A 14,588-nucleotide genomic window follows, 5' to 3' on the forward strand; every position below is an offset into this window, starting at 1 on the left:
AAGTACCTCAACTGGTTGAGATGAGCATTTCTGCAATGGTAATGTGCATAAACATGTACACAAATATGACATATACATTGTCTATGATTAATATTGTTGATGCAAATAGGAAGTACATGCATGTACGTAAATATTTTTAAAGTCAATTAAAATACATTATATAGATTCTTTAATTTTCACCAAATGCTGGGAAGCCACATGTATATTTGTTCCAATAATACTAAAATCACTTGAATTTAAAAAGCTTTTTTGTATTTTCGTTAAGAAATCACTAAATGAACCCTTAATCAGACATTATTTGAAATCATATAAATTTGCACTGTTGCTCTTGTGATTTTCTAGCAAAGTTTCCTAAAAAATATTTAAAAGGTGTGTATGATGAAGAAACAAAATGCTACATGCACAAAGGAAATGTTACATGTATTTCTGTGGGGTGGGTGGGTGCCGATGTTTGCGTTCGATCACAGACTTTCATATGAAAACACACCTTCAAACGTGGATGCACACTATGAATACATCAAAAACATTGTAAAATTACAATAAGTACCTTATTGGTTGGTAGATAAATCCACAGTTAATAATAATAATAATAATAATAATAATAGCGACAAGGCACATATCCACTCAATTAAGAGCGCTCAAGGCACTAAAACAAAACAAAAAAAAAAAAACTAACAAGACAAAGAAAACTGGAACTAAATTAAGAAACATAACTTAAGAATTACAGAATGTCTCTGACATAAGATGAGTTTTAACAACTTTTTAAACACAGTTACATTTTTAGCAGTTCTAATATAAATAGGCAGTTCATGCCATAGACGTGGAGCTGCGATTGCAAATGATCTGTCACCCCATGTGCGGTTGGATTTTCTTTCTTGAAGAAGTTGCATGTTTCCAGATCAAGCGTGCGGGTGGGAACATAATGTAAAAGGAGTTCAGATAAATATAACGGAGCAATATCATTAATACATTTATATACAATCAACATAAGTTTAAAAACAATTCTTTGTGTGACAGGAAGCCAATGCAGTTCCTTTAGGATTGGCGTGATATGGCAATATTTTCTGGTGAAAGTAAGAATTCGAGCAGCAGTGTTTTGAATTTTCTGAAGGCGATAGAGTTGGTTTGCTGGTAATCCATAAAGAAGTGCATTGTTGTTATCCAAACGAGAAGAGATGAATGAGTGAATAATTTGTTCAGTAGCATCCTTCAGTAGTTGCCCTGTACTTTTACATATAATGTGCATGCACAAAAAAAATGTCTTTGGTCCAATGTGTGCATGGTCCTCATTTGATGGCAAATGTATGGGTGGGTGATGTTGGTGGGGGTGTGTGTGCTTATGTGCAATGTAATGAGGCAAATGATTTGTAACCATATGAACATACTAGCCACTTACTTTGTTTTCTGAGCATCTGAGCAGGCTGTTTGGATATGCTGTAATCCCTGAAGGACTGCATCTTGACTAAAAACTAAACAAATAGACAAAAAAATCATTTGATAGATAAATATTACAATTTTGCAGCATGTAGACTGATAAAATTGGACTCTGTCATATTGACATCAGCTTAAAAAGTTAGCTTTTCAGAGTCGGGAGTTGAACAAAGACATAGCTTGCGACGCCATCACGGCATCTTCATTCAGCGTAGTGATTACACTCCTCCGGTCACCTGACCAACCGTTGAGTGGTCAAGTGACAGCAGATCGGTAGAAGTTATTGGTAGGGAGGATAGCTTTTGGAACCGAAAGATCAGAGAAGCCTTAGAGATCAAGACACAAAGACCAACACTTAACAGGGATGCCGGATACGACCTGCCCGCCATCTATGACTATCTGCTGTCACTTGACCACCCACCTAACTTTTTAAGCTTATTACTATTTTGATTATCAAAGCGGACACATTTTAAATTTCAAAGCCCATTAATTAATGTGCAAGTTATGAGCCTCCTGACAGACATAAACAAGACTTCCACCTGCCATCTTCATTCACATTACATTAATTTACATTAGATTGCAAGCAATATCCTTGAAAAGTACAAGTGTTCTTCTATATTGCCGGGTTCCTCAGGGTATCAATTTTCAATTTCACATTGTAAGTACAAATGCATGGCGTATTCCTGCTGCAAGGTGCTCCGAGGTGGTCTGTAACATATGCCATTGCTTGGGAAATTGCAGTGTGTTTTGGCTATCAATCAATTGCTTAAATTTTTTATTTTTAAAAAGACAAATGCCACAGAAAAGCAATCTTTGCCCAGTCATGAACAAAGAATACAGTGAAACAACTTGGCCATATATTTTTACACTTGTAGAGTAAATTTATTCAGGAAATTATGGGAAAATATGACCGTAGGACAAGTGTGACTGGCCTACTAAAAGACCTCCAAAGCAGACGACACCAAAGCAGAATGTCCATGATGTTTCGCATCCGCTACAACTTGGTTGACATCAGATGGAGAGAGTACCTCAACGAGGCGAAATCCCGCACCAGAGGTCATAGCTCCCGATTCTGGATTGGTCACTGCAACTTCAACCAATTAGCTTCCTCCGTCTTCCCAAGATCCAGCCGAGATTGGAACCTGCTGAGGATAGATCCTGCTGAATACCCATCCCTTGATGCCTTCAGACTGGCATTAAGGGGGGATGCCAAGTAACCAGCAGTCATCTATAGTATTTTTAAAGCACTTCATCACTGTAAATATTTTGCACTGAACTTTGCTGTCTGCAAAATCTTGGATGCGGAGAGCACAACACACTGCAGTGCGCTTATCTTCTTTTTGAAGTCTGCACTTACACAGGAAGAAGAAAAAAAAGACAATACTTACACATTGTTTGTTTACTTGCTACAGTTGTCCTGAGTGCATCTAAATGACCTAACAGTTTCTCTGGTGTAGGGTTTGTTGCTGATTGTTTATTGGTCTGTTGTCTGTAAAGACAATAATATATCAATTTCATTATATCTGCATTGCGAAAATAATTGTATCTTGAGCACAAAAGGGTTAACTGTCTATGTTAAACCTTAGCGGTTAACCCTTTTGTGCTCAAGGCAACTAATGCAGTTAACCTTGTTTGCTTCAAGCAGTCTATTTTGTTGTCACCTACATTGTAAATGGGACACATTAATTGGAGAAAAATAAAAGTTAATATTGGGTATCACAAAACTCTTCTATTGTACCACACAATTCTGCTGAAATGTTGCAGTAATCTTCTGTACTATATCAAGAATCAGATAGCAAAGGAAATAATTATCATTATGCAGCCGAGATGGGACACCACGTAGTTACCAAAAGCATTACTTCATGACAAGGCCTAGCATACTGCTTAGTTAAATGATCTTGATTCAGGATTCTAACCTAAATTTAACGTAAGCACTTAAGGGTACACGACGTATTGTTGGTCGAAGCAGCCAAATAATTGATTTTGCAAAAGTTCATTCTACAAATCATATACTTTGAAAACGTGCTTGATTTATTGTTGTTAATGAGTTATGTACGTTTTGCAAAAGTGTTGTTGTTTTAGCCCTCTTTACAACATAACTCAAGAACCACAGGACCTACAAAAGTATATCTGTGATGTTTGAATTCTTCTACACGCTATGAAATGATCAATGCAATTTTTGCCAAAGCCTACTACCATTCGCAAGATGCTGTGAACTACCAAAACAGTTTAAAATAGTTGCTAACCTTAAGCAATACCTACATGTCATTACAAAGACACTCACCTTTGTCGTAACCTCTTTGCTGTACTGGTAGCTCTAACTAATAATGTCTTGGTAAGATCAGCAAGGTGACTTTCATCTTGCAGTGCCCAGTAACTCAAGATTGCTGATGTAAACCTATCCCCATTCTTACAACTCCTACAAAATAATGGCTTGAGTAATTCTATTGAGGCCCTGTATAAAACAAAACATTGCATGTATGCATATTTCAACCTCATAATACAATACAGGGGGACATACACAATCTTGAGAGCAGGCCTCAAAATATATACATTTTAGAACCACAAGCTAAAAAGAATTCTTAGTCAGTGGACATGGTCTAGACACATAATCTGATCGCGTTGTATGCGTAGACTAGTGCGAAATACGCACACACGCTGGCAGTACGCGCAACAGAATATGTGGACATTGCACTGCTGATAGAAATGTGATTTCTTGTACAGTTTCTCAATAAATCCCTACATGCTGCTGAACAACCAAGGTCAAAGGTCTAGCTTCCCATATTTGGCATTGTTTTGGGACTGGAAAATGGGACAATTGTATTTAAAAAAGTTCACAATCCTTGCAAGCGAGTGACAAACTTTACCTCTCAAGCTTCAACAATAGTACCATACTTGCTAATGCTTCTGGATGATCTGTGAACAGAAAAGGCAAAACAAGACAGAAACAAAATTAATATAAGGAAAAATGATTTGCAAATCTTTAAAATTTTGGAAAAGTTTGTCAAAAGGTCACAGTTGTCAAAAGAAGTCTGCAAATCAACTATTATTTATTTAAGAAGGCCTCACATGACCAATCTAATGTTTGATTTGCATCCTAATTTGCATCAATTCATAACAAAATAATTATGTAAACATAATCACAAGCTTTTCAGAGTGATAAATATACTCAATTACACTGAATATTTTAATATTAATATCTATCCATGTAATTATTAAAACCAGTCAAATTTGTTGTGTTTGTAGGAGGACCGAGTAATTTTGTGTTGTTATCTCAATTGTGATAGTAAGATAACTCCCAGTAAGACCAACGGTAAGCCTTATTTAATTAAAACATGTAATCATCTGTGAATCAAACCATAGAAAGCAGGGGATAAAGATCTGGATCCAAATTCTACAGAAATGTCACAATATCTCCATTAAATATTTCACTTGCACCTGTTGGATTAGCATCACCTATTACTGTAGTAGTGGAAATTTTTGTGCAATTAATTGTTTGCATTTTGCCAATTTTGAACTGTTTCCAGAAGTTTTAAAATTTGTGATTCTTTTCTTTCCATTGCTGTTCGCCTATTGCACAGTTCCGCCATATGCAAGGAGAGCCTCGAACTGGCAATAGACATGAAAGGAAGTATTACGTAACTTTACGCAATGTTATATGACTGGTTCAATTCCCATTCATGCATGCTGCCAGATCGAGGCTCTCCTCGCATATGGCGGAACCGTGCAATGGGTGAATACACAAAAGGAATATATTTGCGTGTTGCTATTTTTGCGGTAACAGCTTGGAATGCAAAAATTGAGAAAATAAATGTTGCACAAAAATGTCCACTTTAAGGGCAGAGTAATGGGAGAGAACATGGACCTTTTCGAGCTTCATTATTTCTGAATTGTATGTCCAAAGTATATAAAACTATACATTTTTGGAAAGGAAATGAGTCAAGGAATCCCATGGTGACGTCAGATTTGTTCAAAAATCTCAAGTTTTTGAAAAATCACAAAATTCACTTTTTACCCCAATTTTTTGTGACAACTTAGAAAAAAATCCGTTCAGAGTTATAAAAAATCAGTTTGCTTTTCATGAAGAAGAGAAATGAACTTAGGGAAGGTTTTTTTTAATTTTTTTTTTGAAATTCGTCTCTTTTTTCGAAATATTAAAAAAACATGTGAAAAAAGCCATTTTGTCACTCTATGAAGCTAAAAATTGCACATAATGGTGTATATTTTTGTTTAAAATAAATATTTTGAAAAAAATGAAAAACCTTCCCTAGACTTTGATGTACTCTAAAGGATAGTGCAAAAGTTTACCCTTTGCTTACATATTTTTCGAAAGTTATCTTGTCACAAAAATCGCAAGAATATCGTGAAAAGTGAACACTGAGAAATCAACGTTTTAGTAAAAAAATGTCAAAATTATGCACAAAACGTCTTTAAATTTTAAAACGGTAAGACTTTCACACTTGTAAAAGCTGTATCTGGTGCATGGTCTAAATATGCATCTTTTTGCACCAATAAATCTATAATCTCTGCTTTCAGTGCGCCGAAATTCAAAATAATTAAAAAATCTAAGTGGCATTTTGACTTCAAATTTTTGTTTTGTTTACACCACATTATGCTGGCGTTAACAACATACCGAATGCGCCTTGACTCGTTGGACATACGCCAGAGTTATGCCCAGCGTTCTGACGCGAATCGCAGAATCACAATATTTCGCATTCACGCATTTCTGACTCATTATTTCCGCCAATTTACTAAGCTGTCTTGAGCCATGTGTCTTTTTAGAGTTGAAAAGAGTGAAATAAATCAAGCAAAAATACGAATAAATATTAGCAAGTTGTATTTTATCAGTTTCAAGTGAAAGAATACATCTAAGTGTTGATAAATATCAAAAAATCTCAAATTCGGTCGTGGACAAATGTGTTTTCCATTACTCTGGCCTTAACAGTAGTCTCTAGCACACAGTTATAATGGTAATGTAAAATCAGTAATATACAGCCCAACCTCTCTTATCCGGCCATGATGGGACCCATGATGGGACAAGTGAAATACATGTAATTCTGCATTGAATGTCTGAAGTGCAAACATCGAGACAGCAAAAGGTTACTCAAAATGGGGGTAGTAACACTGAAATATGGTATCTGAGTTATGTATGCCACATAGTTATGTACTTCTAAATGCTTCTGTGCATGAAATCAAGTTCTCAAAACATGAAAAACATGTTTTTCTATGAAGATCCCATATCCGGATAACAGAGAGATCGATATAAAAGAGGTTCGGATAAGAGAAGTTGGACTGTATATCAAAAAAATGATAACTCAAAGAAATGCTATAAAAAGTGTTGTTTTAAAAAATAAATGCATATATTCACCATGCCAATTTATAAACAACTATCTGTAACACCAACATTGAATGTGTTAAACCTGCGTTTGCTGAGCCCTCTCAGCGTCATATGTTTGCATGGCGCCTCAGAGTACAATATCTATTGGTTTGCGACTGGTAATGCAATTAAGTGGAAGGGATTCAGTTATAGCACTTTTGTCAAGATTAACGACTATCTTGTCTTTGTGTTTAGGTGCAACACACATAGCATCAAAGGGATGCCGCTGCTCGTAATCCTTTTCTTTGCTAATCTATGATCAAACCCAGGTCTCAGCTGCCCCGGACATTGTCCAAAGGTGGGACAGACTTACCTCTGTAGTTGAGTTTAGGCAAGATGGGTATTAATAGTTCTACTTCAAAGTCATGGGCATCTAACAGTTGCCATACACAGTACTGCTCAAAGGTTTCCCAGTCTAATGTCTTTTCTGTTGTAACACAAGGAAAATATGGTAAATGTGAAAGGATATTATAGATTATGATCATCAAAATATTACACTTTAAGGAAATTTTGAAATAGTAAAGAAACAGATTTGATTAATGAAATAAACCCCATTTGGGTCAAATTGATCATTATAGCCAAAGCTTTTTTTTTTAAATGGTTCCGGTAAAAAAGTGCCCAATTGGCTTGTCCTGGTGTTATAACAGTGGTAGTTTGACAGTGACCCATCCCTTCATGTCGCTTCAATCAAAGCATTAGGACTAATAATGACTGATTGGTTCATTATATGACAATCATCTGAATAACTAATTAAAGTAGTGCTTTCAGATCTAACAATTTTCAGCCTAACTGACTATTCTTATCTCTGATTGGCTCAATACATTGATACAGCCCCTTTTGTAACCAATCAAAATAGTTCTGAAGGGCCGATAATTTGGCCAGCAGTGTCTTGCAGTGCGAGTTTAAGTGATTACCAGTGACTTGCCAAACCAGAACGTCCTAAAATTGATCAAAATTCTGATTTGTGCCTTTTGGGTGCAAAGCATAGATGTGCTGATGAAATGAACAAATGTGAAATGTAAATGCAATCTGATTAAGACAAAATCTGACATCAAAATGAAGATAGAATTTTTATCATTGTGTGACAGAGGTTCAAAAGTTGGAAAAATAGTTAACCTTCGGACACATAGTTAACCCATCTACACTAGCAATCAATGCATATGATAACTATTAAATTCAGAGCGAGGTATTTTCAATAATGTATGAAATATATGCGATACTATTATGATTAAATTGGCCTATATATTAAGGGATCTGGAATGAGCGTTTTGAGCGTTTCGACAGTATTTTTTATGGGACATGAGAGCACCTCAGGCGTGTCGAATTGCATTCTGAATACTGAAACATGTCTTTCTGATATCAAATAATTTTCATTTTTGAAAATCACGATATAATACAAATTTTATGACAAATTATAAAAATTTGATATTTTTCAAATTTTGATATATAACAGTCCTCGAAGTAAATTTTATAAATCTAATGATATTTTCTTAAAGTGTATGTAGCTGGGAGGAAAAGCCGACGATCAATTGAAAATTTTGACCTTTCATATTCAAGATATGGATTTTTTTCCCAAAAAGACCTAATTTTTGTTAGTGTTTTGGGAAAAAAAATCCATATCTTCAATACGAAAGGTCAAAATTTTCAATTGATCGTCGGCTTTTTATCCCACCTACATACACTTTAAGTATAAATCATCAGATTTATAAAGTTTACTTCGAGTACTGTTAAATATCAAAAATATCAATTTTTTATCATTTGCCGTAAAATGTGTATTACATTGCGAATTTCAAAAAATCAAAATTATTTGATATCAGAAGGCCATTCTTCGTATTCAGAATGCAATTCGATATGTCTGATGTGCTCCAATGTCCCAAAATAAATACTGTCCAAACGTTCATACCCCATCCCTTAATATTTTGCTGATTTAGTTAGACAAAATATTTTGTGCAGAAAAACTTGTATAATCCCTATAACTTACCTAATGTACTTGCAACAGTTTCCTTTTTGAATATGACAAGATTACCCTGTAGTATGTCACATATTAAATCTTGCAGCTGAAAAATAATCAAAGCATTTGTATGGTCAACACATATGAACAAGGAGAGTACCTCAAATACTATTAACAATTCATTCCCTGCACTAAAACTGGAACAAGTTGCCGGATAGCTTTAAAAAGCTTGAAAAGATAGATTTAAAAAGCTTGAAAAGATGAAATTTCCTAAAAAGTTTGTACTTTCATGGTTACTATGTAGGGACCAAGGTCATTCACAGTATGAAGTTAAAAAGTAACTGGCCTATTCTCAAAGCATGTAATATTTTCAAATATCAAGTTACCATTTACAATTTCAATCATTTGAATCTTGAAAAAATTGTTGTGCTATGATAAAGGTGATAAATAAATGTCTGCATTTTTATAGCATCTTTCCAACTTGTTCAAAACCTTTACATTAACCATTTATTCCGCTGCCACTGAGATACATCAGAATCATTTTGCTTCTACAAGGCGCAACCGTAGTGCAGCTCCTCTTAGCACTTTAATGGTAATCACCCCTAGCAGCTTCCCATGGAAGAATAAGATCATGTCTTCCATAAGAGGGTGTATGGATTTCAACAGAAATAGCCCAATTACAACCACTGCTTTACATATTTTACATTGCACCTAATCTTGTTGTCATACCTGTGCTGAGTCTATACAAGATACTATGGTATTCAATAAGTCCATACTTTCTATTGATGTATCTGGAAACTAAAACACAGAAACACAAACGGATAAATAAAAGGAGAAAACACCAGAGTTGTACACAACACTCAGTAATGAATCTTACCAGAATAACCAACAATGAATCCAAATTTAGATTTTCCAGTGTTGAAATGAGCATAATCATACATAATACATACGTTAAACATACAGAAAATATTAACTAGTTATAATAAACCATTGGCCCAAAAGTAAAGGGCATATCACACTAGCAATCGTTGCATGCGATTCAAAAATCACGATTCAAAAATCGCTTGTGTTCAAACACTGGTAGTGTTTGCACACTCGCTACCAGCGTTCAGGCGTGACTAGCCATGTAGCGACAAAGTTGCCTTCAAGTTAACTATATAGTTGCGATTTGACTCTAGGGTATGCTAGCCACCTATTGATCAGATATCGCCAATCGCTTTTCTGATCTCCAATGGAAGTTACGTCACAAAAAAACGTGTTACGCTCCTTGCAATTACCTAGTATCATATGGACTAAGACTGTTAGAATAAATTGCACCTATGCTCACCTGTGTGTAAATGGGAGTGACTAAGTGACAGAGTAACCTGACATCTTCCTCTTGACAAGCCTGCAAAAAATAATCAAAGCAATGTTTCAGCATTATCATCACCAATAACAAAAGGGGGAATTACAAGCTAGTGAGCTCAACTTTCCCACCAGATTCAACTGACAAAACTGGATGGGCTCAAACATGGGCTCTTACCCACTGAGGGACTTGACTGCTCAAAACAAAATGTTGTCATTTATGCTATTGCCCATTTATAATATAGTGATTTTTCCCATTTAATAAAGTGATATATATTTCCTACAATGCAACACAATCTTGTAACTCATTGTAACATTGACTTGCATCAAGATAGCTTCTGCTATCTTAAAAACGAAGCACAGTGCTGATTTGAGGATACCACCAATGCAAAGAGCGGATTTTAATTGAGAAATCTCTACTCAGTAAGCTTCCTTGTTGCAACATATTGGAATATACATGAAATATATTGCTGGGCCATATGAAAGAACAGATGGATACTTGATTTTAAGGAAGAAAACAAACAAACAAACAAACAAACATGCAGTAACCAAAAGAAGCTTAAAAGATAAACAAATTACCTTGAAATCCTTGACAAGACAGGTTGACAGATTTCCAGCTTCTGTATTTTTGCACACTTCTTCATAAACATGAAGTTTGCTTTCTCCAGGTTTACTACTGCAAAACAAGAATTGAAGCAAATTGTGTATCAGTTAGCACCATGACATAAGAAATACCAGCATATTTGGGTCACTAGAACGTAAACCCAATAAGGGTTAATTAAAGAGTTAAACCTCAACACTACACTTTTTTCGCTCTAATAGCACTCTTAACGTGGGTCTACTTTCTATTTTATGTGCAGGTTTATTCTGTATATGTACCATGATCCGATCCACTCAGAACAAAAGCAAGAAATTTGAACAATGAGATATTACCATTTCTAACTTCATCAGTATCTCATCATACCAGGCACACTTGGTCGAAATGTTATCATAAATATTTTCATTTCTATGTCAGAAATTTTAAAAAAGACAATGATATAGAGAAAAGATATTACCTTGAATGTAAATAGTAGAGGAGATTATATCCTATCTTGGTGTGTTTCTCATACATAATACAAACTAATGTAAGCAGCTGCAGTGGACAGGAGTCATCCTCTGTGTCTTGACTTAAATTCCTGTCAAATAAAGTACAAAGAGGAGTTAACATATCATGCTCAGGCGACGAAAAAAAGAAACCCTGTTCTATGGGCGGACAGACCTTTCAAGTAGGGTCGGTCAGTCGGCCTTTTTTTTTTTTTTTGAAATGACCCAAAAAATCACCAAAATCTGTAAATAATTTGCAATTTGAGAAAATACAAAAAAGATAAAATTTTGTTCCTGAAATTTGAATATTTAACATTTGAATATCACTTAAAGAGATGTGGTCCAATTTTTCATGGTCTGTTTTCTATCTTAGAAAAATTGAGTTGTATTGTTCAAGCGGTTTTGCAAAAACGTGCATTACAATTCCCCATAGGATAGTACACACACTTCCAGTGTGGTAACCACAAGCCATTACATTTCTGTTCATACCATCTAAACAAAACATGTCTCGGGCGTTAAATTTTGCTGGGCTAATGAGAAAAATATGAGCTTTCTTCTGATACCAAAATCTCAGTTTTGATGAGGGGGGATGAGGCTGTCGATCGAGTCAAGGACCTTTAATTTGAAAGGAATCCTCCCTGCCTGGGCCTATGTGTATTACTGCAGGCATGGAAAAAACGTAAATCAACTTACCTAAATATAACATAGATTGGTTTCCCCAATGAATCTTCCATTGTTCTGAAAGAAATTAATCAAAGAGTTAGACCACTACAGACATACTTTTATGTTAATGTTTGTTCAAGTTGTTATTTTTTGTATATAATTACAAATTGCCATCACTTCTAATTTAATCATGGATGTGTAAGTGTGTTTTGTGGTAAAAGTGGGCATCAAGACTACGAGTTTGAAAAGTGAAGGTTCTACTAGAGTATCGCCACATATTTTTGCTTGATGAAGCCAATTTGCCTATAGGTTCAGACTTGTTTCACTCCATTAGTTAACTCAAATACTTTAATAACTTGGGCTATTTTACTAAGCTATTATTGCTTTTCATTCAGTTTTTATAAATTTAAGGTGTCCACTTCATGTCAGTTAGTGGGTTTATCCTTTTGTGTAAAACTGCATGGACTTAGCCTAACAAAGACATCATCTATTGAAGGATTATACAGCTTTATTCTGTAAGCTGCTTGATTCCTCTATGGAGTCTTGACACTGGATTAACTCATGAATATTTTACACCATGGATACACCCCGAATAGAGGTTCAGATTGGCTGATTGAAATCACATCATAAAAAGCTATCACACATCAAGACCTCATTCGTTAATCACGTCGCAATACATCACCTGATCCTGACCCCATTCTATTTACCCAATTACCCGGTACACATATCAGCAAGTGCAAAACATGTGTGGTAGTAAGTGTAGTGTTATAATGAACTGAAATAAGCTTTGTTTCAGTACTTACTCATCTGAAATTTCTTCTGGTAGAATTTCTCCTGACATGTGTGGATTATAGAGTGCTGTGAGAAAACTAGCCAATGGTCCTGCTGTGTCACTGTCAAAATCATTCTAAAAATACACAAATTAACAAGAGAGGAATAAATTGTGTTATAACATTTTAAGTCAGTGCCTACATTGAATTGAAATCAATCTTGAGAATAAAACAGGACAGGAACTTGTAAAACAATGCTCTATTAATATTATGAACTTTTCTTTAAAAGGTGCTTAAGCTCCATTAAATTGGTATCAAGTAGCCAAGTGAATTTGCTTGCGCCATAATAAGTATGTAAGTTTGAAGGTTATTATTTGCCCTTCATAAGTTCAACTTTGGCTTCTTCAGAGGTCATTATAATTTTGTAAAAATCTTGTAAATTTTTTTATGTGAAAAAAATGTTTCAACTTACCGATTCCAGAATCACACTACATAGGTTCTCCATAGTTTCGCACTGTGCTTCTAAATCTGCATCTCTGTGAAACATTCATAAAAGATGATGATGATTACAACTATAATAGTACTATACTCGAAAGGCAATCACAAAATGAACAAAGCACAGCAAATGCCTGTGTTTCCGCCACTCAACCTTGACTACATTCCCAAAGGGAGGTTAGGCCAAAAAAAAAAAAGGTTTGTTTGTCCATAGAGGCTTATGAAACAGTTGGGTTGGTAGGTCGGTTTTTTTGTTTTGTTTTACAAATATTGCACTTGAAACTGACAATTTGAAGACAGGTAAATAAGTCAAAACACACAGCACTTTTACTGGTTTAACTCTTGAGATGGTTTTGCATGTTATACTGTTCATTTTCTTTACATTTTCTTTCTTTAAATTTATACTAACCACTGTTTTACTAGCACATTCAACGTAAATTACAACAAACAAACAAAAAAGACACGGTCGGCACCAGGGTACACGGTCGGTCGGACGTGGACAAACAATTTTTTTTTGCCTTATGGGATGCAGCAGATGTAATTACGTAAGCATATAAATGGCACATTGTGTTTATTCAACTGAATTTGTGACTGTATGTTTGGAACATATTCTGCCAAATGTTTCATGAAATGAAACAAAGACCTGCTGTATAAACACCTGTTTGCCCTTACAAAACTTATTGCAATTTTCAAGTTTGGGAAGTTGCTTGTGTTGCCGAATATATTTCAAGGATAACGTCACTCTATTCCACAAAATATTTGTGGGGTTTTTTGTTTGGTTTTTGCAATGCTATGAAAATCTGCCATAATACAACCTTCATGAAAATAACAATTAGCTTATCAGATCGGTATCAAAATAATCTTACTTTTGAGATTGTAAGGTCTCGCACAGATCCTTGATATCACCATCCAGCTGGTCCAAGTACTGATCTAATTCAACCTCTTCCTCTTCTTCTTTAATGGGACGGAATACCATTTCCTTCACAGGAACCTGGGATTTCACTGCAAAACAAATCAAGTACAAAACAGTGTGTAAACTTGACCAAAACCAATCAATATCTGGTAGTCAAGAGGCAAGTCAAGTGGAATAATCTCTTCAGTGGCTAAAGACGACCTGCAGATGCAGGTCGCAAGCTACCACAGCTCTGCAAATAGTAAGTCTTGTGACTGTTGTTTTAAATCTACTACTGTACATTGTGTAAACTGTACTTGATTCAAAAATTTATACAAAACTGTCACACCTTTCCATTTTTGTCTAATTCTCTTCATCATTTCAGGTTTCAATACTCTGATATTTCTTTAAAGAAATGTACAAATCAGCACAAGGGAGGAAGCACAAAACCTGATATTTTGTAGGTCCATAACTATGAAAAATAATATTATTATAGACCTACAAGATATCAAGTATATCCCAACACATTTCGCACTAGATTCTTGACATGATATTATTTAAGGTGCATTTCTTTGCTTTGTC

General features: G+C 35.1%; 1 protein-coding gene across 2 annotated transcripts in view; it reads right to left on the reverse strand.

Annotated features, from left to right (window-relative positions):
• The window catches only part of LOC140158908 (integrator complex subunit 3-like), a 48,671-nt gene that overhangs the window by 14,555 nt on the left and 19,528 nt on the right, over positions 1-14,588 (reverse strand). For both annotated transcript variants that reach the window (XR_011859835.1, XM_072182177.1), the window contains exons 17-30: positions 13,981-14,116; positions 13,092-13,155; positions 12,653-12,756; positions 11,880-11,924; positions 11,159-11,278; positions 10,683-10,779; positions 10,087-10,146; positions 9,489-9,557; positions 8,790-8,865; positions 7,122-7,235; positions 4,299-4,347; positions 3,716-3,886; positions 2,820-2,920; positions 1,397-1,469 (exon numbers count right to left, since the gene is read on the reverse strand). Coding sequence is in view for 1 of the 2 variants with exons in the window: in XM_072182177.1 (XP_072038278.1) it covers positions 1,397-1,469; positions 2,820-2,920; positions 3,716-3,886; positions 4,299-4,347; positions 7,122-7,235; positions 8,790-8,865; positions 9,489-9,557; positions 10,087-10,146; positions 10,683-10,779; positions 11,159-11,278; positions 11,880-11,924; positions 12,653-12,756; positions 13,092-13,155; positions 13,981-14,116 (1,279 nt within the window). In the remaining variant the exon portion in view is untranslated. The remainder of the gene's footprint in view (positions 1-1,396; positions 1,470-2,819; positions 2,921-3,715; positions 3,887-4,298; positions 4,348-7,121; positions 7,236-8,789; positions 8,866-9,488; positions 9,558-10,086; positions 10,147-10,682; positions 10,780-11,158; positions 11,279-11,879; positions 11,925-12,652; positions 12,757-13,091; positions 13,156-13,980; positions 14,117-14,588) is intronic.

The sequence above is a fragment of the Amphiura filiformis genome, chromosome 8 (assembly GCF_039555335.1).
Source record: "Amphiura filiformis chromosome 8, Afil_fr2py, whole genome shotgun sequence".
NCBI classification, from domain to species: Eukaryota; Metazoa; Echinodermata; class Ophiuroidea; order Amphilepidida; family Amphiuridae; genus Amphiura; species Amphiura filiformis.